This window comes from Pogona vitticeps, chromosome 1, assembly GCF_051106095.1.
Source record: "Pogona vitticeps strain Pit_001003342236 chromosome 1, PviZW2.1, whole genome shotgun sequence".
NCBI classification, from domain to species: Eukaryota; Metazoa; Chordata; class Lepidosauria; order Squamata; family Agamidae; genus Pogona; species Pogona vitticeps.
In genome coordinates this window covers 296,493,371-296,517,259 of record NC_135783.1, presented here as the reverse complement: position 1 = coordinate 296,517,259, position 23,889 = coordinate 296,493,371, and the positions used below count along the sequence as shown (strand labels likewise).

General features: G+C 43.7%; 1 protein-coding gene across 1 annotated transcript in view; it reads right to left on the bottom strand.

The window, feature by feature from the left end:
• Positions 1-12,051: 12,051 nt before the first annotated feature.
• Positions 12,052-23,889, bottom strand: part of PLEKHD1 (pleckstrin homology and coiled-coil domain containing D1) — a 42,772-nt gene continuing 30,934 nt past the window's right edge. Inside the window, exons 11-13 of the mRNA XM_020788522.3 lie at positions 22,404-22,548; positions 19,033-19,182; positions 12,052-14,382 (exon numbers count right to left, since the gene is read on the bottom strand). Coding sequence (XP_020644181.3) covers positions 14,219-14,382; positions 19,033-19,182; positions 22,404-22,548 — 459 coding nt within the window. The 3' untranslated portion in view covers positions 12,052-14,218. The remainder of the gene's footprint in view (positions 14,383-19,032; positions 19,183-22,403; positions 22,549-23,889) is intronic.

Genomic DNA, 23,889 nt, shown 5'->3' with positions numbered 1-23,889 from the left:
AAACCGTTCAGGGCCTTATAGGTAAGCATTAAAACTTTGAAGTCAATGCGGAAACGAAAGGGCAGCCAGTGCAGCATGGCCAGGATAGGAGAAATGTGGTGGTGTTTTCTTACTCCAGTAAGGAGTCTGGCCACTGCATTCTGCACCATCTGAAGTTTCCACATCAGCCTCAAAGGCAGCCCCATGTAGAGCGCGTTATAGTGGTCTAATCTTGATATTACGAGCACATGCACCAAGGTAGTGAGTGCCCCAGTGTTCAAGGTAGGGCCGCAGCCGGGCTATCCGCCAAAGGTGGAAAAAGGCGGTGCGGACAACCGACACCACCTGCATTTCCATGGTGAGCGTCGGGTCCAAGTGTACGCCCAAGCTGCGGACCTCACTCATCGGAGCCAGGGTCAACCCCCCGAACGAGAGAGAGTCACTCAGGCCACCAGCCACGGGGGCCCCCACCCTCAGAACTTCCGTCTTGTCCAGGTTCAGCCGCAGCCCATTTTCCTGCATCCATTGCAGTACGGTCCCCAGGCAGCGCTGAAAGGACAGGACGGCATCACCTGCAGTTGGTGAAAAAGAGATGTAGAGCTGGGTGTCATCAGCGTACTGATGACACGATGCTCCACACCCCCTGATGACACCACCCAGCGGCCCCATATAGATGTTGAACAGCATTGGGGAGATAATCGACCCCTGTGGAACCCCGCAATTGGAACTCCACGGGGCCAAGACTCTCTCCCCAAGCTGTACTCTCTGGGGACAGTCCTCCAAGAAGGAACAGAGCCAGGCAAGCGCCGAGCCACCAATTCCCAACTCGGAGAGCCTCCCCAGGAGGATACCGTGGTCGACGGTATCGAAGGTCACCGAGATGTCGAGGAGGATCAACAGAGATGTTTTGCCCTTGTCGGCCTCCCTCAACAGGTCATCGTACAGAGCAACCAATGCTGTCTCTGTACCGTAGTGCGGCCTGAAGCCCGACTGAAACGGGTCCAGGGCATCTGTTTCATCCAAGAGTGCCTGAAGCTGATCAGCGACCATCCTCTCGACCACTTTGCTCATGAAAGAAACATTGCCGACGGGCCTATAATTGCCAATTTCGTCCCCTGCCATGTTAAGTTTCTTTCTTATGGGCCTAATGAGTGTCTCCTTGAGGGCAGGTGGAAACCTGCCCTCAAGGAAAGACCCATTTATTACAGTGGGGTCTCGACTTACGAATGACCCTACTTGCGAACAATTCAACTTACAAACCCGCCCTATGGGGAAATAAGGACTCGACATACGAACTTCCCTCGAGTTACGAACAGGAAAAAAAGTGCCCCCTCCCTCCCCTTAGAGGCTTCTGGAGGGGGAAAAAAGGGCAGAAACTTAAAAATTAAATAAAAGAAAGTCACTTACCAGGCCTTGGTAGCCCCCAAACAGCAGGAAAAAGAGCAGGAAACAGCTAAAAGCCCACACCAGAAGGGAGCCTGGCAGCCATTTTGTGCTCCCCCCTTCCTGCACCCTCCTCTCCCCACCTATCAGCTGATGGGCTGGCTCTGAAGAGGCTTGGGGAGGCTTGCTCAGCACCTAAAAAGCCTGCCTGTGTGTCTTTGTGCTGAAAAAATCAGCACAACATGCTTTAAAACATGATTTAAAATTGGCTTCTTTTCAAAAGTGCTTTGCAAACTGTTCCCTGCCTCCCCCCTCCTTTCCTGAACTTAAGGGGAAAAAAACAAAAAAAATATCCCCCTCTAGTGGCAGAAGGCGGAATAGCAGCTTCCCATTAGTTTCTATGGATGGAAAAGAGCAGATACGGATTAAATGGTTTTCAATGCATTTCTATGGGAAATGCAAATTCGACCTATGAACTTTTCGACCTAAGAACCACCTTCCAATATGGATTAAGTTCGTAAGTCGAGACCCCACTGTATTGCTGTGGCCCATTCTATTGTTTTCGGCCTGGCTGCTTTGATTAGCCAGGCCAGGCAAGGGTCAAGGGAGGAGGTGTTAGCTCGAAAGTGATCAAGCACCTTGTCCACAGTGTCAGGCGTCACAGGCTGAAAGGTGTCAAAAGTTACCGGGCAAGGCGGAGCGCTGGACATCTCAGCTCGGCTCACTGTATTCAAAAAGGGGGAAAGCTCCCGGCGGATGGCCTCCACTTTAGATTTTTTTTAAAGGCTGCAAACTGGTCAGGTGAAAAACTAGGGGGAGGCCTATCACCCGAGCCAGTTCCAGATAGGTCACACACTATACGGAATAGTTCCGCCTGCTGGTTTGATGCTTCGCTTATCCGGTTAGTGAAGAATGATCGACATGCAGCCTTTACCTTATTCAGGTAACGGTTAGTTGCAACCTTAACAGCTATCCAATTGTGATCCATCGGATTCTTCCTCCATCTACACTCTAGCCTTCTCCTCATACGCTTCAGCGCTCGGAGGTCCTGGTTAAACCAGGGCGCTGGCTGAGCTCTACGGCGGAGAGGACGTTTGGGCGCGATCGTGTCTATGGCACTGGTGGCAGCGGTGGACCAGCTATCAACCAGAGTGTCGACAGGCACGCTAGCCAGGTCAACCGTAACCCCTCTCATGGCATCCTGGAATCCGACCGGATCCAGTAGTTTTTGAGGGCGGACCATAGAAATAGGTCCCTGCTCCCTGCAAGGGGGAAGAGCCACTGTGAGGGTACATTTTATTAGGTGGTGATCTGACCATGACAAGGGGACTGACACGAAGTCCATCGCCATCAGATCACACTCGCTCCAACTGGAGGAAAAGACCAGGTCTAACATGTGACCACCCACGTGGGTGGGGCCGTTGACATGTTGGGACATGTTCAAGGAAGCTATGGTTTCCAGGAACTCAAGAGCTGGCCCAGAAGCCTCTGCCCCCACATGCACGTTGAAATCACCCAAGACAAGAAGCCTCGGGGATCCCAACAGTGCCGCGGAGACAAAGTTGGCCAGCTCCAGAAGGGAGGTGGCTGGGTTGCAGGGAGCGCGGTAGCCCAGCAAAATCCCAATACCATCCCTGGCCCCAATCGGCACGTGGAGTGCCTCTAGACCTGGCTTTGCCACCTAGGAGCGCCTAGTAACCTCCAAGCTGGATTTATGAACAATGGCTACTCCCCCCCCGCCCCTCCAGTCTACCCTGGTGCTGGACATCATAACCGGCGGACAGACAAGAGCGAGGGGAGGACCCCCCTCTCTGCCAATCCACATCTCCGTTATGCATGCCAGGTCTGCATCCTCCTCCAGAATAAAATCTTGAATCACCTGGGGCTTGTTGGATACAGATCTGGCATTCAACAGCACCAGAGTTAGAGTGGAAGGCTGGCTGGACTGGCTACCTCGGTACTGAGGGTTGGTCACAGTCTCAGAAAAATGAACAGCCTTCAAATATCTGTTCATCATTCTTCTAGCACGAGTAGGGACTGTGCCAACACCGTATCTCCCTCTACCCATGATCACCGGGATGTTAAAAGGCCCCTCGCTGGGCAAGCAGGCCTCCCACTCCATGTCAGACAGAGAAGAAAGAAAGAAAATAAATAAATAAGAAAAACAAAGCCCTAAATAGTGCGACAACTTAACAAAGTGCAGAGACAATACATTGCAATACAAAATTATACAGTATTATGATTAAAGTATATGATAAAGTGTATGATAAAATTATACAGTATTATGATTAAAAATCCCAATACAAAGAATAGAATTAAATTAGAAAGAAGTTACCACCACCCCCCATCTAGTCCCGGTCCGTCCTCTTTCACCTCGCAATCTTGTCCTTTTAAGTTTTACTGGACTTAGTGTTCTTAGCATTATTTTGAAAGTTGTTAAAATTGATGTTAGTGACAAGGAAAATGCTGGAGGGGGGGATCTGTAGTTTTCTTCATAGCTTGGAAATGTTATTTTGGGGGGGACTATAACTTCCAGAATCCCCTTGGAGTAATTTTTTAATGTTTTGATCTTCCTGCTGTCTAATTAATAAATGAGTGGAATGTAAGAGCCTAACATATTCTTCCCAGTGAGAATCAGAAGAAATATATTTTAAACCACAAATTAGAACATAACCAAAATGCATATTCCTTGCACAAAGCACTGTTTCTTTTAATGTTTTAATATTGCTTTATGTTGCTTTTTTCCAGTAAACATCTCGAAAGCTGAAAGAGAATTCATAAAGCTTGGTACTAGAAACTGACTATGTTGGTGCCCTTGACTTTAGTAGATCTTCCAAGTTGTCCTTCCTGCATTGGTTCAAGATATTTTTGATAACTCAGGAGAGAAACATAGAAACACTTTGAACATCTGCAGTTTGCCAGTTTGCCGGTAAACTAGTTAAATATATCTTTGAAATAATTTCCAGTCATAACCATGAAAGTTGAATATCACTCAGTTTAGTTTTAATTGCAGCAGCTTCAATGTAAATATTGAATCATCTGCCACACAATGCCTCCCCTACCCTTACATCATTTATACAGAGACAAACAAATCTGCCAGGTTCACCTTCAGTCACATTTTATTCCCCTCCCACAAAAACCTCACATTCTTTCCATTCTGCTTAAAATAAATGTGCAAATGTTGGTAACTCGCTGAACAAAATTCTTTCAGATTTGTAGAAGCCAAATTAAACAGGAACAGATGTCCTCCATATGGAGTGCATTATGCCGTACCTGCTTGATATGAACCTGTCCAGGAAGAGGAGGCAGCTCCAGTTCAGCACCTCAAACAGGGGTGAACAGATAGGAACTTAAACTCAGACTTTTGAGAGCTAAGTTCTCAAAGACCTCTGCCTGGATGGACACTCATAGAATATCACACTACTACTTTCTCCAACATTCATATTTCATATCATTTGTGTCTTCTTTATGAAGAAGCAAGCAAATATTGATGATATTACTACAAATGAACCAAACATAATATCCCACCCATTCCTCCATTGTATATGCTTGCCAAGAATGCATATTTCTATTAACCAAGGGCTGTCTCTCATGTTTGAGTTGACTGGATAGCTCAGTGGTTTAGGTATCTGGCTGCAGGACCAGAGGTTGGAAATTGGTGCCTCCTGTGAGTAGAACCAATCTGTGTGGTCTTGGGCAAGTTGCACAGTTCCAGGATGGTCCTCAGAAGAAGGGAATGGTGAACCACTTCTGAGTGTTCTCTACCTGGAAAACCCTCGGCAAGGTTACCATGAATCAGAATTGACTTGATGGCACATGATTGTTATTATCTATCAGGGATGAATCGATCTAAACATATCAGGGAGTCAGTTCCCACAGAAATCAGAAGGACTTTCAATGAAATGCAACACTGTCTAACAGGGAGTGTCTGCATTGGTCAATTACTGTGAAGTTTGCATCAAATCTGGCATGAAAGAAATTGAATTAAAAATTGGAAACTTCACAATGCAAAGCCAAGTGTGGGAAAGTTTGGTGGGGAATTTTCTTTTTACTAAGCAACTGTGTTATTTTAGTTCAGCCAGCAGGAGTGGTTTAACTTTGCTCGGATTCATTGGTAATGCTTTTCTCCACTTTCTGCCCTGTGTAGTTGCCTGATTTGATACAAGGGAGGAGGAGTTTACAGGGGTGTCACCTTTCAAGCAAGATTCTGTTGTGCCCAAGCAGTTAAAAAAAGCTCTCCAAAGTCAGAGCTGATATAAGTTACTGCTAAGCCACTTTGGAAAAATAAATGTCAATAAAGAGGTGGCAATGGCCAATTAGCACCTTGTCAGATCGAAGGTGCTGGTGGTTAGTCTGCAACCACAGTGAGAACTCTTTCATGAGAAATTTGTTGTACTTATCTGGACACAGTGATTTCACCCATGGAAACCTGCAGGGACCTGCTGTGGAAAACTGGATCACAGTGGATCTAAGTGTATTTTTCCACTGTTCAATCAGAGCCTGAGTCAGCAACCTCAAGTGGGGCAGGGTGATCATTTCAATGTACATCTGCCCATCATTGCCCAGTAACTTTGGTTTCCACTGGTCATTCATTCATTTGTTAATCCAAATTACACTCTTCTTCCCATCTTATTACCTTTCTGAAGACATTAGAGCTATTCATGTCTGAAGCCACTAAGAATGTTCTGTCCTTTCAAAGTAAAATGAAAATAATTTGTTACGTAAAGTGAATTCTGTCACAGCTGACTAGCAAAGAGTTCAACCTGCAGGACAATAAAAGACAGAATGGGGCCAAGCCAGGACCTGCTCAGAGAATGCTGCTTGCAAGATAGCACGTTTTCAATTTTAACAATAAAATGTTGTGCAGGTGCCTCTGGTATTACATTTTCATGATGCTCATCTTCATGTTTCCTTGGGCATCTGGCCAGGGCTGAAATTATGGCAGGAAGCCTTTTGTGATAGTTGTGTTAGCTACTGTCTTTAGAAGGGCTCAGAAACCAGGGGATTGAAGCTGTGGATTTCATTTAGGACCCTCTAATCCAGTGGTTCCCAACCCCCTTTTATAACAGCCAAGAAACCTGCAATACCCCAACACCACATTTCCATAAAACCACAATTTAATGGGGTAAAACCATCCATTCTTAGAAAGCAGAGGTTTCCTTCTCCCAAAGGGCCTGTTTCTCATACTAACTGTAATATCTGGGTCCAAAGATCAAGGAAGAAAATATTTAACATGAGCTACAATGTCAACTCCCCCCAAAAAACATTTTGCGACCCTCTTGCGGTTCTTGACGCCCAATACTGGGAAGTATTGCTCTAAACTTTCCCACCCATAATCTGAACACATATTTGTTGGCACATTATTGCAGTCTTAAGCATCCTTGACTTTAGCACAAAATAAAGTTCCTTTTTGGACCACAGCTCCCTGAATCCTGCATCTAGTATAGCTTTTATAACTTTTGGATGGAACAGAATTTTATTAGCCTGGAATCAGAACTGCCAGGTTATCCCCATTCCAACTCAAGCCGGGTTAGATCTGTGTTCAAGCAGTCAGTTGCAATCTCTGTAGTGTGTCTATGAATGTGTGCACACATCAATGTACATACATATCAGTGTAGTCCCTGGCTGCCCAAACAACTCCAGGGTAAATGTCCATCCCTGCTATGTATGCACATGTATGTATGCACACTCTGCAAAACTTTGAAGAGCAAGACTAGATCAACAAATATATGTGGAGGGACAGTCCTAGGATTGGAAGAATCTTGGATAACTATTGGATCTTGCTTACAGAATTGTTCCCCAGTTCAAGGCCTGGAAAAGAGCAGTTTTTTTTTGCAACTGCAGTTCTCCCTGTCTTCTAGTGGCCATACAGGTTAGCATATCCTGAAAATTGTAGCCCAAAGAAGTAATCTTTCCAAGCTGCTTATATTACTTCTGATCAGTGGTTTAGGCCTGTGGCTGTGGAACCAGAGGTTGGGAGTTTGATTCCCCGCAGTGCCTCCTTGACAGGGGCTGGAGTTGATGATCCATAGGGGCCCTTCTACCTCTGTAGTTCTAAGGTGGTGATAATAATGCTAATTCTTTTTTTAAAAAAAAAATCTGTATACACTCACAGGGCTACTTGAAAATGTCATTTTGGGACCTGAAGCAGGAAATCCAAATGGAATGGATCATAAATTGCAAAAATAAGATCAGCTTATTAATTGACAACACATTGCCCTTTAAGGAACTTCTGTCTGCCTGAGACAGTCCAAATCATTTTGCTCAATAGTACAGTACAATCAGACCCCCAGCAGGGGCTCTTTTGCTGTGAGTCCAGCACAGGAGCACAAGTTATTTTCCTTGTTGTGAAGAACCAGGATCAGATTCATTTGCTCTAGTAGCCACTGTGACACCAAGAGGGACCTGATGATGCTCTCTGAATTGACTCTCAGCATACAGAGATTGAAGACAGCAACAACACACTCAGACTGAAATCTAGCAGTAAGCTGAAACCAGAGTAGGCCCATTGAATCAATGGAACTGATGAAGGTTACTCACCAAATCTCCACTGATTCAATGGGCCTACTCTAGCCGCAACTTATCACTAGATTTCAACTTCATGCTGCCTTCGTGACTATATAGACCAGATAGGCAGGGTACAAATTAAATAAATAAATAATAAATAAATATATGCATCCTCCTTCTGGTAGAAACGTGAGAGAAAAGTTGTTATTTGGACAGTCTAGAAATATTATAATACCACAATTCACAGTATATAAGAAGTGTAATGTTGCTGCCTTGCAGCATCATGAGCATCTCAGACATTTCTCTCTGAAAGTACTTTGGTAAAAGCCTGATAAAAATGACCCTGTTTGCTCCCTAGAGAAATGTTTCAATTTGACAGGTTTCAAAGATACTCTGAACTGCCCCGTCAACTCCTAGTTTTCTCAAGCATTCATTGGGCCTCTCTCCATTTCCTTTTACCATGACACAATGCCTCTCTTCCCTGTGGCAAGTGCACCACCAAGGCGACTCTTGAGGAAACACAATAGAAAAATGCTTCATTATTGTTAATTGCTCCCATATTGATTCCTGTTCCTGGGGCAGTTTCTGTTTTTTCTCCACTGGTTCTTTTGTAGCAGCCATTCGGGCGGATGCTCCTGGCGTAGACTTTTGCATTCATGTCTCAGTTTTTCTTTGTACCTGGGAAAATAGCTGGGGAAGAGACTGGAACCAATCAAGACATGGTGACTGCTAATGGTCTACAAATTAATAACGGTTAACACAGAGCTGTCGTTTATGACTTAGGAAAGGCCCGTACTATACTCACAGCTAGTAGTGCAGCTTTAAATTCAGAAGTACAGGGGCCCTTTATGACATTCTCTCTCTCTCTCTCTCTCTCTCTCTCTCTCTCTCTCTCTCTCACTCACACACACACACACACACACACACACACACACACACACACACACACACACACACTTTCCTTCCTAAGTGCACTGCACACACATCCACACACTAATTAGTTGCAGCTAATTATGACTTGGCTACAACTATGCAAGGGTGGTGGTAGGAGAGGCAGGAATCCATGAGGAGGAAGGGAGAAGCAGCCATCCATAGACCAGTTTCCCTTCCTCTTGCACAGCTTATGACACATGCAGGAAGCAGTTGCTTTCCTAGTATCCCCGTCTGCTCTTCTACAATACCTTCTTTTCCTGTTCAGCAACGGAAGGGTTAGTCTGAAGACACACAAGTTAGCACCTATTTGAAGGAAAGGGATGGAGGATGTGATCTGACAGAGCCCGTAGGAAGCATCTTTGGAGGTCTCTGTTGCAGGAAAAGTGTCAGTGCGTCACACACACCCCTGCAGGATAGCACGATTACCCCCACTGTTCATAGCCAAATGAAAGCACCACAAGGCTAAAAATTATAAAACGGCCACTATGCAAGCACCTAGAAAGCAGTGCAGTAATAACTAGAAGCCAACACAGATTTGTCAAGAACAAATCCTGTCAGACTAAACTGATCTCATTTTTTAATCAGGGAACCTCCCTGATAGACAGAGGGAATGTTAAAGACGTAGTATATCTTGACTTTAGCAAAGCTTTTGGCAAAGTGCCCCATGATCTCCTAATTAGAAACCTAACTAGGTGTGGGCTGGATAGATCAAGTGTCAGTTTGTCTACAGAATCATACTCAGAGGTTGATAACTGATGGCTCCTTCTCCAACTGGGAGGAAGGAACAAGTGGAGTATCCTAAGACTCAGTCCTAGGTCTGGTGCTCATCAACATTTTTATTAATGACTTGGATGAGGGAGTGCAGAGAATGCTTGTCAAATCTGCAGATGACACACATTTGGGTGGAATAGCTAATGTCCTGGAAGACAGATCTTGATAGGCTGGAGCACTGGGCTGAAAACAACAGAATGAAATTCAGCAAGGATGAGTGCAAGGTACTACACCTAGGAAAAAGAAACCAAATGCACACTTACAAGATGGGGAGACCTGGCTCAGCAATAGTACAAGCGAGAAGGATCTTGGAATTGTCGTAGATCACAAGTGGAATATGAGCCAACAGTGTGATGTGGCTACAAAAAAGGCAAATGCTATTTTAGGATGCATTAACAGAAGTACAGTCTCCAAATCCCGTGAGGTACTGGTCCCCCTCTATTCAGCACTGGTTAGTCCTGACCTTGACTATCGTATCCAGTTCTGAACACCACAGTTCAAGAAGGATGCTGACAAATTGGAATAAGTTCAGAGGTAGGCAACAAGGATGATCAGGGGCCTGGAAACCAAGCCCTATACGGAAAGACTGAAACAACTGGAGAAAGAAGACGAGAGGTAATATGATAACATTTTTCAATTACTTGAAAGGCTGTCATACAGAGAAGGGGCAGGATCTGTTTTCGATCATTCCAGAGTGCAGGACACACAACAATGGGCTCAAGTTACAGGAAGCCAGATTTCAAATGAATATCAGGAAAAACCTCTGAACTGTTTGAGCAGAAAGACAGTGGAACCAATCACCTCGAGAGGTGGTGAGTGCTTCAACACTGGAGGCATTCAAAGAGAAACTTAAGACAACCACCTGGCAGGTATCCTTTGATTTGTATCCCTGCATCGAGCAGGGGGTTGGACCTGATGGCCTTATAAGCCCCTTCCAACTTCACTATTCTGTGATTCTAATGCAGAATGCTGTGAGCATAAACTCGTAAGCTGGATGAGATCAAACTCAAAATGTTTGGGCAGACATTCTAGCAAGGCTGAAAACCAGAGAAGGAAAGAAGGGCTGTTCCACTGACTGTAATGAGACTCGCTTCCTTTGGCCCTCCTTCAGGAATTCCATAGGGTAGCCTGTTCCCTTAGGCGACCTGAACCATCTTCATTCATCTGGAGAATCCTTACTGCCTGAATGTTTTTCTTTTTCCTCTTCTCCCCTCACCATTGTTTGGCACACATGGGTGGCCCAAGGCTTAAGAGTGTGAGATGCCTCCACATTTAATTCATGGGCTACCAACTGCTGCTTTTTTAAAATTTAGATTATTAGCCTGATGACAGAGAGAGAGAGAGCATTATTTATTAATGTGAGCTGCTCAGGCACCTTTTTTGCCTCAAGTGTGGGGCATACATTGTTTAAAACATTATAAATGTATAAATCAGGAGTGGACTACTTTGAGGGGACATTTTTCCGTCTTTGGATTCTCTGGAGACCCAAAGACAGCCAGCAAAAAGGAAGGAAGGACGGACGGAAGGATGGGAACATAATTCTAGATCACATTTGTACTTTCTTAAGAAGGGGGTGGGGCCTACGAAAGGCCAGCCTTACCGCTAGGCTAGTTTTACCAAAAGGAATTGTACTTTTACTGTTATTGTACTTTTACCCTTTTGGGGAGGGTGCAAAAAACATCCATTGCTCTGTCTTTGAAAATAAATATCCCACTCTATCCCTGTGAATGAGAGGCTCTATCAAAGTGCTAGGCATGGAATAGACCTAAGATGGAGGTAGGCAATGCATTTAAAACAAGTTGTACCCAGCTTGCCACATTCTCCACATACAGTACATGTCCCTGCTCCACATGCACACCCACATATGCTGGGTCTTACAACCCCATGATCCAACCCCACCCCTCACCCCATCTGGCAGTTCACTACTTGAGGTCCACTAGAAGGTGGTCAAAGCCCTAATACACTAAAGGCATTTCAACGCCTTTATTCTGCCTGCTCTGATGAAGAGGGCTTTTCTCCCATGTTGCTTCCAGACTGTGGAATGCAGAGAGCTCATTCTTCCCATTTTTAGGAAAGGTGTGAAGACATAGTTCTTAAAATTTGCCCTTTAAATTGCTTTATTGACTGCTGCAAGGATGTAAATTGCTCTGTTAACAGTTTTGTGTTTTTATTATTTAATTTGTTTTTAATCTGCTTTAATAACAAACTACCTTGAACAAATTTGTTGTGAAAAGGTAGGATAAAAATGTAACAACAAACAAAATAATTAATAAATAAGAGTAATAGTAACATTGCATAGCTATTTAATGAAGGTGCATTGCGCATGCACCCATTTCAGCTACTTTTGTTATAACTAAATATATCTTTCTTGAATCCAGTTGTAACTTAACGGTGAAAATAACACATCGAGTAGCCTTTCAGATGCAAATAATATGGGAGGGAAAGGAAAGAAAAAACCTTCTCATCCATGTAGGAAAATTTGCTTTATAAGGATGTATTTTATTAATTAGTAACTCACAGCTGGAGTGCATGCCAAGGAATATAACACTGTACAAATAATCAATATCCTATTGCTAGTCCTAACTAGAGTAGATGCATTGACGCAATGGGATTTACATAAGGATTGATTTACCATTTGGCAGGGGGTTCAATGGGATTACTTTTAGTCCGACGCTGGCCTTTATTTACAACCAGCAAAGTAGAACGTATGGTAACTTCATGGCTAGTGCCACTAGAGGGAGCCAGCTCTCCTTAAATTACCTGCCAATTAGGGGGCTGCTGGGGTTTCCTAGCTAGTGATCGTTTTCCCACAGATTCACCACTTTCCCTTTCCATTTTTGTTAGGGCAGTGCAAGCCAGAAAATGCAACTGTGCGCAGTTAGCTTATGTTCCCGCAGCTAGTTAACTGGCGGCACAATTGTAGTGGTACATGTTCTGCTCCCATCTTCTCCCCAGCACGATCAGCAATCTGTGTTCGAATGGAGGCCAGTGGCTGTGCAACTTGCCGCCGACCGTTAGACAGTCCGCAAAAAAGGCTTTGAACAGAGCCTAAGTGAGGAAGCTTTCTGGTCCCCACTTCTCCTGACTATTTGCATTCTCTACATTTTGCAGGACTTTCACCTCCTAATAGCACACACCGCTCTGATTAAATAAATACAATACTGATTAGCATTTGACTCCGCAGAAGCGTAGAACCCACAGCCTGGTCTGGGTTTGACCTCAGAGGACCTGGGAAGCGGTCTCATAAAACTGGAGCCACCACAGACTCTTCATGTTTTCCCTCTCCCGCTTTCTGTCCTGAAGAAGGAAAAAACAGAAGACGTACCCTAATGAGGCCAAAGCAGAAAAAAAGGGAACGATTCAGGCATGTATAATTATTATTAGTACACTCTGCTGCCTGGAAAACAGGCTAATCAAAGGGTGGGGCCTTGTTGCATCAAAGGCCCTGTGCTGTGTTGAGCGAAGCATGGACCGTACACCTAAGAAGCCAGTGGTGGGAGATTTTAGGAGCCGGGGGGGGGGGGGAACTGCACTGCCAGGCCAGACCAGACCAGACCAGCGGGAGTGGCACCTCTGCTACTGCGGCCATGCTGCTCAAATTCAGAGGTGGCGAGCTGAAAGCCACTGTAAACATGCAGGCAGGGAAGGTGCCCCTGATCTGAATGTGAATTGTATTTGCAGGTCATATGACAGCAGATTTAAAGAAAAGGCTGCTGAGGGGGGCTTTTCGTGTGTATTTCGTCACCTGTTTTTGCCTGCCCTGTGTAGATGTGTGCTTCTATGTGAGACAGAGATTGAGAGAGAGAGAGAGAGGGAAGCAGAATTAGTTTAGGTAATTAACATGTTTTGCTGCTTCTTCGCAAGATACAGTTTGGGGAAGACTCTAGGAGCACCCTGTTGTTTCAAAGAACTCTGCTGTGTGGCTTCCTCTATCTGTCTCACCTTCTGTTCCCATATAGGTAAACAAATACTATACAAAGACCGCATGTCCCTTATTGCCTTGCCTCACAAGAACAAAGGCTGCCAGAAAGAGTGTCCCCCAAACATCCTATTGCTTGGAGAAAGTAGGGAACAGAAAACAACACCTTAGAAACATATCATAGTTTTGTTTTTTTTTAAAGGCAAACCAGGGCAAATCACTATCCACCAAAAGGCCAGTTGAAAAACTGCTTGTATATATTCAAATAGTTGTCTACAATTATGCCAAAGAAAACGTTATCTGACAGCCAGCTGCAATCAGAAATTCCCAAAGCAGATCACCAGTATTGTTCTCATCACACTGTAGATGACCTGGCATCTTCGGCAGGTGGACAAGCACAGCCTGGCAAACATAAACTGTATCTGGTTCTAGTCTGCAAGGATTGGTTGGGCATTCTCTAAGCCAGCCTTTCCTAATCTGGCACCCTCCAAATGGATAGAATGAGGACAACCAGAATGGGGCCAGATGTCCTTAGCTAAGCTGAGATTGTAGAATCCCAATAGAACATGTCTAAACGGGAGGAGATTCATTCCCTTGGAAAAAGAGGGTCCTGCTGGCTGGCATGTGGTCTCTGCTGCCAGCCCTGGCCGTTTGGCTTTTGTTGAGTGGAGTGATGGCAAGATGCATTTGTTGGGATCTCCCTCCTCACAGGAAGGCGGCAAGAGTTCATTTCTTGTTGCCAGAGGAGGAAGAGGAAGAACCTTGCCGTGAAATCATAATTTGATAGATGGTTTCCCGGAAATGCTGATCCTGGGTCAACCTTTTGGCAGCTTGCTTCAGATCTTCTATGCTTTCAGCCTCTGAGTACATGAATGATTGTGACTGTCGCACTAAGAACAAAAACAGGAGAATGATACATCACAAAGATGGGCCTGCTCGTTTGCTCATACCCACCCAAATCTTTCAGGGACCTCAGATGGTTTCTTCCGATGCCTCTTCTGTGTCCTGCAGTCCACAAAAGCTTGTACCAAATAAAACATGCTAATCTGTAAAGTGACACCCAACTCCTCCTTGTATTGCCTACAACAGATGAAAATGGTTAACCCTCTAGAAAGCTCTGTATTCATTAGGAATCATCAGCTAAAATAATACCAAGTTATGCATACATTCCCCAGCGGGTCCTAACTGCTTTTTTTCTTTTTTGGAATATTTTAAATTTGATTTTTTCCCCATATTATATTAAACATGTTATGTCAATTCCAGTGGGTTAGAAGAGGCCTTCAAGATCTTATTGCAAATATCTACTGGAACACACCAAAGAGTTTTTTTTAAAAAAGATTTATCTATGCTTTATGAAATACAGCAAAGCTTTGACCATGTGGATCATAAGAAGGTATGGATTGTTCTGAAAGAAATAGGTGTGGCTCAGCACTTGATTGTCCTGATGTATAATCTGTATTGTAGACAAGAAGCTACCATTGAGATAGAATTTCAAGAAACAGAATGGTTTCCTACAGGCAAAGATGTTAGACTAAGGTGCAGTTTATTTCCTTATCTGTTCAATCTGTGTTCTGAACATCAAAGAAAGCCAGACTAGATTCAGCTGTACAAATTGGTGGATGAAACATCAACATCTAAGATACGCAGATGACACTGTGTATCTTACTAGCAGAAAGCAGCACTGATTTGAAACAACTACAGTGGTGCCCCGCATAGCGAGGTTAATCCGTTCCGGATTAACCCTCGCTATGCGGAATCGTCGCTAAACGGGTAGGGGAAACGTATTGAAACGCATTAAACTTAGTTTAATGCATTCCAATACCTTGCTTACTTACCCGTTCAGCGAGGATTCCCCTTGCCGGCAGCCATTTTCGCGCTCTTGCTAAGCAAGGGCAGGGCGCGAAAACGGCTGCCGGCAGCCATTTCCGGTCTTCCGGCGGCCATTTTGGAACCGCCGATCAGCTGTTCGGCAGCTCCAAAATGGTCGCCGCAATACCCGATCTTCGCAATGCGGGTTTTCCCCATTGCGAAGATCGGGTATGTTTCCGTATAGCGATCCCGAAAAAGGGATCGCTATACAGAAACATCGCTATACGGTGCACTCGCTAAGCGAGGCACCACTGTATTAGGGAAAGTGAAAGAAGGAACTGTAAAAGCAGGACTACACTTGAACATTACGACAAAAATTATGACAACAGAGAACTGCACAACTTTAATGCCGACAATAAAGAAAATGAAACAAAGATGTTGTATATCTTGGTTCAATCATCAATTCAAACGGAAACTGCTGCCAAGAAATCAGAAAAAGACAGAGACTCAGAAGGGCAGCAATGAAGGAATTAGGATGTGTATCTTGAGACCAAGGCCATCCATACTCTTGTATCCCTGATCATCATTTATGGGTGTGAAAGCTGGACTGGAAAGAAAGCTGACAAGAAAAAAAAAAGATTTGTTTGAAAAACGGCACTAGAGGAGAGCTTTGCACTGTCGGAAAGACAAACAAGTGGGTCCTGGGGCAAATACCGAGTGAACCCTCTCTGGAGGGAAAAAAATGATGAAACTGAGGCTGTCCTACTTTGGGCACATCATGAGAAAACAAGATTGTCTGGAAAAGCCAATAGTGCTGGGAAAGGTAGAAAGCAGCAAGAAAAGAGGAAGACCAAATATGAGACGGGCTGACTCCCTAAAGGAAACCACAGGCATGAGTCTATAAGAGCTGAGCAGGGCTGTTGAGGACAGGACATTTTAAATAGCTCTCATTCATAAGGTTGCCAGATGTCAGAGGTGACAGCATGTAACAGGAAGAGATTTTATTTTATCAAGTGACATGTAAATACCACAACCACAGAGAGAGAGAGAGAGAGAGAGAGAGGTCCAAGGCTCAAGAAGCATAAGAAATTGTGAATAATATAAAGCTACTATGAAGAAAGAAGGGAATTGGGAATAATTGTGGTAATTAGCAGATGTTAACAGTGGACACAGAGCTTGGGACAAAGACAACAGAAAGTCAGTTTGCCCAATCACATAGACCCATCAAAAACTAAACATCATCCTGGGTTTCCATACTAAAGTTTCTTGGTGTTCCAATGCACTCAAACAAGATATCCTTCAGAGTTCAGATATGCCTGATTTTGTCCCCTGAGCTGGCCCTATGATGAGTCAGAAGTGTAGAATTATAGAAATGGAAGGTCCTGAAAGGATAATCTGCTGCAACTCTCACTAATGCAGGAAATCCACTGCTAAATCGTTCCTGACAGATGGCCACCCAGCCTCTGCTTAAATATCAGAAATGAAGGAGAGGGCATCCACTTGTGAGGCCGGTTCTTTCATTGTCAAGCAGGAGATTCTTCCTAATGTTTAGTCAACATTTCCTTTCTTGTCATTTGAAGCCACTGATTCAGGTCCTTCGTCCTCAAGCTGCAGAAAGCAAGGTAGCGCCAAATCCAGTTTATGACACTCTTTCGTAGGCTTCAAGATGGCTATCATGTAATATGTCTTCTTCAGATTAAATATACCTGTTCTCCTCAAACATTATTCACAGGGCTGGGGTTCCTTTTTCACCTTCCTCTGGAAATACACTATTTTGGGAACAAAGTTTCTTAATCTGCAGTGCCCAGAGACAGTAGATTGGTTGCTACTATTGAAGGGAAGAATATTATCAAGCACTACTTTATGTTTTCAGTGCTGTGCTAGAATCTTTTTTCTCTAAAGTACCAAAACAGACTGAGCCGCCTCCGTTTGGCCCTTCAACAATTTGTGACCAATCTGAGCCTGCAGGGAGCTGGGGAGAAAAGGTGGGCTACAAAGCTAAACCATTGTATTGCCAGAGTTATTTTTATCATCTTATAATAACTCTACTTTTCTATCAAACATGTCCAATAAACAGGTAGGAACAGAGATCTATTATTTAAAAGACGATATTTTTACAAGTCTTTATGATGTATTTTTGTTACTGTTCACTGCCTTGTCTATTGTAGGAGCATGGGATGTAAATATTATAAAGGGGAAAAATGTAAAAGAGAAAAGATCAAGGAAGGCCTGTAAGCCATAGGAACCTCACAGCTTTGGTCAGTACATGGGGCCACCTCGGACATGGTGGAGGAGCCTGCCTGAGGCTAATGTGGTCAGGAGGAGATCATACCCTGTTTCCCTGAACATAAACCCTAACCTGAAAATAAGCTCTAGTACGATCTTTAAGGATGCTCGTAATATAAGCCCTACCCCCAAAATAAGCCCTAGTTAAGTGAAACCCCACCCTCCACCATTGTGCAGCAACCAGAAGAAGATACATGACTGTATTTGCATATATGTAGATCGTTGTACATGAAAAAAATAAAACAGCCCCTGAAAATAAGCCCTAAAGTGGTTTTTGGAGCAAAAATTAATATAAGATCCTGTTGTGTTTTCAGGGAAACATGCTATAGTGTTTCCTGACCTTTACAGCATAAGGTGAAACAGGACCATCCATTTTGTTTTTACCCAATCAAAAACCCCTCTGCAATTCATTACAATAGTGGTTCCCAAACATTTTGGCCTTGTGGCTGACCACTGGCCACGGCTCCCCTTGCTTGGAGAGGACATAAGGGGTCTTATTGCCACCAGGGGCAGGATCTTGACCACCTCCCCATCCCATCTCCTCCGAAATATATCCGAGGGATCATCTCCCTCCAGATCCTGATGCAGGAAAATTCACGAGGCCATCCATCAAGCATTTATTTATTTTATTTATTTATTGAATTTATACCCTGCAGCATCTGGCAACCAGGCCACTCTGGGCAGCTAACAATTTCTATTGGGGACCATAGAGATGTGGAAAGGAGAGGCAGGTATACAGTTTCTACTTTGATTCCGATTTGACATACAGCTATGAAGGCAATTGAGGAGCTGTTTATAGAGCTATGACAGGTCCTCTGCTGCCTTCGTAGCTCTATGTTCCATCCCTTTCCTCTGGCTCCCCTGGCTGGGTTTCATGGAGCCACAGCGTACATTTTGGGAGCACCTGAATTACAGAGAATGTGTATTATTATTCCTCCCCGTTCAACTTCACCAGGATCAACTGAACCCTTTCCCAGTGTATCAAAAGCATCAACTGAATTCCAGGCACAACCAAGCTGAGTTTTATATGCACACTAGGCATCATTTTTTACTGCAGAGCAGAATGGTCTTGCATTTGAACAGATGGATTCGCACAGCATTCCAGGCCAACGTGAAACCAATGGCTCATCACTGTCATATCAAGAAACGACTGGGTGAATTGTCCGTGAGTGGTTCTCAGAAGAAGAGGCAGGATAATCAACAGTAATCATGGCTTCCTTCTGCTTGGTGAAAATAGGAAACATGCTGACCGTTATCTCAGCAAGGAAAAGGGGTGACCTTGATTTTCACTGCTACTTTTTCGACACAACCACGAAGCTCTTTGAATCCTAGCTAGGTTAATTAGCCTCTTGATTAATGCCAGATTGCAAGAGCCAGAGAGGGGCGTGCTCCCAAATCATAGAACAGCTCAGGATGGTAAGGGAATGTACAGAAGTGGCACTTACAGTCATTCCATGTATTGCTGGATCTTCTGCGGTGAAATCTGCAGCTTTTTATCCTGCGTGTGGCAGCTTTGTGGAGGTACACAGAGTTCTTCATAATCACAGGCATTTTGGCTTCTAATTCAGCATTCCGGATGCACTCCTCAAAAAATTCTACAGGAAGTCAACACCCAAGGGAAACACAGTTAACATACTGTCCTTAGACCCGGTTTCCTCATCTTTGTGCCAACAGCCCCACTAGTTGAGGATGAAAACTGAGGGGAAAAGTTTCTTTGAGGATACTCAGTTCCCAGCAAGAGTCATGCTGGCTCAGGTATTCTGGGAGCTGTACTTTATTTTTTTAAATGTCTCTGGATCAAGGTAATTATCATCTAGGGTGAACAACAGCAAAGAATCTCGCAGGAGCTCCTGCCCCGCTTTCCTCCCTTGAGACTCCCATTGGCTAAACTTGTCTCTGTGTGTGTGTCTGTGTTTGTGTCTGTGTGTGTCAAAAATGTTAGAGAGGAGAATCATGCCTAGATGATTATGGAGAGCGTAGAGGTCACACAAACTGTATTTATACATACATGCATACATTTCTTCCTGATGTCCATCTGTCGACACACAAATACCTGCCATTGGCAATTGAATGACAGGGACTTTGAAGGAATTGTTGCATTTTTTGTATTGTTTCTGAGAATGCTATTTGTAACTGTAAGTTGTTTTCAATTATACTCAGTTTTACTAATCACTTTTATTGTTTTTAATATTTACAATGCATTGGCTGAAATCTAGCAGAGTAGCATATGTTGCATAAGAATGATATTATCAGCCTTACATAGCATACATTACAGTACTGGATTTCAGCCAATGTTTTTTTAATTGTACTGTTTTTCATTTAAACTTTAAGCTATCTTGAGTTAGGGAGAAAGGAAGGCTGTAACCTAAATAAGTAATATGTAAATCAGACTTTGAGAAATGAGTTTCTATGATTTCAGTCTTCCCTCCTCTGTGTAAGTGTAAGGCAATACAGTCAAGGATTAATTTGCTAACCATTCTGGCTGGGATCCTGTTGGATCCAAGGAAAAGGTAAAGGCCCACCAGCACTGTGTAACATGCTTGCACAGATCTTGTCAGTACAGAAGCAGAGACCCTTGCTGCACAAATAATGGATTATGCTTCCACAGGAAGACCCCGAAACCTTTCCTGCACCCACCTGTTTGTTGCCCATGCGGCTCAATGCGACAGGATCCCAGACGGTAGCTTTACATACTTGTTTATTTTTCTGAACACAAGTGTTGTTGCTCGGGGGGGGGGGAATTAATTAACAGAATTCAATTTTGAATTTTCACAAACTACTCTGAGCTAAGAGAATAATGGCCTCTCAGAGGTTTCTGGGACAGAAATTCCCCAGGGCAATGAAGGAGGTACTTCTTATGTCCTTCTCATATTGTATTTGGTTCAATCTCTCATTAGATAATTCAGGAGGGAGTAGGGACAGGAGTCAGAGCTCAGAGAGACTCAGTTCCAGACACTGTTTTGAATGCTGTGGTTTGTGGGCACCACAGATGGCTCAGGCACCAGGGGTGGCTCTGGCCTTTGCTTTGCTCATCCCTGCTAAACAGCAAAAATCTCAGAATCATGCGCAGTATGACAATGTTCTTTTGCACATGTACAGAATGCCTGATTCTCTGACCATTGCTATGACTTCCAAATACCTATGCATGTGCAACAACAAAAGATAGATCCACATTCCAGGTACAAACAGAGCTAAACATGTCTTTGCACACTGGTTTCCATGTGCGCTTTCCTTCCAATGCAAACAGGAGCTTCAGAGAAACTATTTCCATCAGAACCCCATCAGAGGAGGAAAACTTGCTCTCTCTCTCCATTTTCACAGATGACCACCCACCTCAAGCAACATTTTAAAAAGGACCTTTCTTTCTTTCTTTCTTTCTTTCTTTCTTTCTTTCTTTCTTTCTTTCTTTCTTTCTTTCTTTCTTTCTTTCTTTATTTATTTATTTATTTATTTATTTATTTATTTATTTATTTATTTATTTATTTATTTATTTATTTGACTTATATGCCGCCCATCTAGACAATGTCTACTCTAGGCTAAATATAAAGATCCATTTAACGCATGAGTAATTTGGCCTTCATTTACAACATCCATACATATGATGGGAGTCACTAGCATTTGCCCCCCGTGTCCCTCTGTTTCTTGGGGTATATAGTTTTATGCTTTGTAGTTGCTAGAAATAACTGGACTAGTACTTAGGACCAGAGATGGGCATGAATTAAAAAACAGATCACCAAATTCATTCAAAAATTGCTAATTCATATATTCATATTTGTTCAAGTCAATGCCTTGACAAATAGAAACCAATGCATGTTTTGTTATTTCTTTTATTCTTTTGGCTATAAAATATCCACACACACACCTAAAGACAACCAAAATTGCAGGGAAGCTTCCACTGACTCTCCTCTACATTCCCTCCACATTTGGTGAAGATTGGGTTTCCCCAAGCCAGCTGCTAAAGACTGCTTTCCTGTGGGAACACACTTTGTGGGTGTATAACATGGCTGTTTGAAACTCAATCTTCACCAAACTTGGAGGGATTGTAGAGAAGTGTCAGTAGCAGCTTCTCTGTAATTTTGGTGTCTCTAGGTGCCTGGGGGAGGTTTCCTGGGGCATTCCTCTGTGTGGGTGCATAACTCAGACATCTGAAACCCAAACGTTGCCAAACCTGCAGGGCTTGTAGAGGAGAGTCAGGGGAAGCTTCTCTGCAAAGTTGGTGTCTCCTGGTGCTTGGGGAGCCATTTTATAGGGTTTTAAAGTAAAAAAATGGATTGACAAATCGAATCATCAATTCATCAAAAAAATTGTAAATTCATAATTCGTGATTTGTTGACCTTGACAAATCACAAATCAAAACAAATCACCATTTTTCTGATTCATGCCCATTTCTACTTAGAGCCCCTGGGAAGTTCAGGAGGTTCAATGTTCTGACAGGCACTCAATGTTCAACTAGTTTAGGCAAGCTCTTCCAAGCCCAGCATGTTCAGAGTGTCCTGGACAACCTTTATAATCACGGACATTCTAGATGGGGATGATGAGAGCTCTAGTCCAGCACACCTATAGGCCACCCATTTGAGTTCTAAGCTGAACTCCCTAAGAAAGGGCATCTCTTTTCAATCCTCGATCCTTATTTCCAAAGCTTGTAAAAGTAACTAATCCTCCACCCAGCATGTCCCAGTGGCCATGTTGGTAGAAGGACTATATTATATGTTGCCCAAAAAAGTTCCTTTTTCCAAGCTCTGTTTCTTTCAAGGTACTGTGGAATCTACACACCAGGAGTGGGGGAAGAACCAAGGTGTGGCTCCTGCTCACTTACTCTTCAGGTTGCTGACATCGGCCTTCATTTTCTCCTCCTTCTCTCTGTTCCGATGTTTACAATTCAGGCCCTGCTCCAGGCTCTGCAGGGCCTCCTCTGCCTCACGCAAACGCCTCTCCAGCTCCATGCGGACCTTGACTTCTGCCTGAGCAGGAAGGAAAGGAGTCCGTCCCAAACCAAACCACAGCAATCCAGAAGAAGACAAGCGTGGCCATGCTGGCTGGAGAAACTGCAGGAGCCTGGGTCTAAAAAATACCTTTTCCTAGCTGTGTTCCCTCTTTAGGCACAACGACAAGAAATGCAAGGCTTCCAGTTATAGTCTGTAAGCAACAGTCGTTTTCTGTTTCTTTTGAATGTGGGGAATCTATGGCTTGCACAAACCATACTGAGTAAGCTAACCAGGGAATCCTGCCACAGTTCTATCCTTAAGCTCAAAGGTGGGGAAAAGGGTATAAGACCCCGAAGATTGTACCCTTCACACTAAACTAGCCTCTTTATTATGCATTAGTTGATTAAGGTGTGGAGAGTGCAGCAGCTAAGGGTTCATAAAGGGGCAACAGTGCCTTTTTTGGAAATTAGCATATTTCGTGAAATACCCGTGAAAGCCATCGAGAATACATTCTTTGCTATGTTTGGTAGACAGGCTTAAGTCATTCCACTTCTTTCTAATATCTTATCTGGTTTTTCATCATTTCATCAGGAAGCTTTTTTTTTTTAAATCATTGCACATATGTTGAAAACATCCATTGAAAACTTACAGGATATCTCCAGATGTGGGAGACAATGGCAGGGGAAAGGAGGGTGAAATGACTTGCTGATCAGAGCCTGAAAAAGTTCCTTTTGTGGACTATATAGCTTGGCTAGCCATGCCGGCTGTGAAATTGTGGGTTTTTCCATCCCTGTCCATGCCCTACAAAAGAACTTTTCCAAGCTCTAGCTGAGTTCATAATAATTACATGCCATCAAGTCAATTCTGACTTATGGCAACCCTTTCCAGGGTTTTCCACGTATAGAATACAGTGGTGCCTTGCTAGACAATGATATTCCATTCCACTGAAATCGCTGTTTAGCGAAATCATTGTATAGCGAAAAGCATTTCCCCATTGGAATGCATTGAAACCTGTTTAATGCGTTCCATTGGGGAAGATTCGTTGTTGTCCAGTGAAGATTGGCCATAGGAAAGCTGCTTTGCGAACTGCCGATCAGCTGTTTAAATTGCTGTCTTGCGAAGCTTAGGTCCCGAAAACACCTGTTTTGCCAGCGCGGAGTAAGCTGTCAAAATCATAGTCTAGTGAAACTTGGTTTGTGAAGCAGGGACCAAACATTGTCCAGCGAAATTCCTGCCTAGGAATCACTGTTTTGCGAATCGGTATAACGATCGCAAAAAGTCAATGTCTGGTGAAAAAACTGTCATGCGGGGTAACTGTCTAGCGAGGCACCATTGTATTCAGAAAAAGTTTACAATTCCCTTCTCTTGGGGGGCATT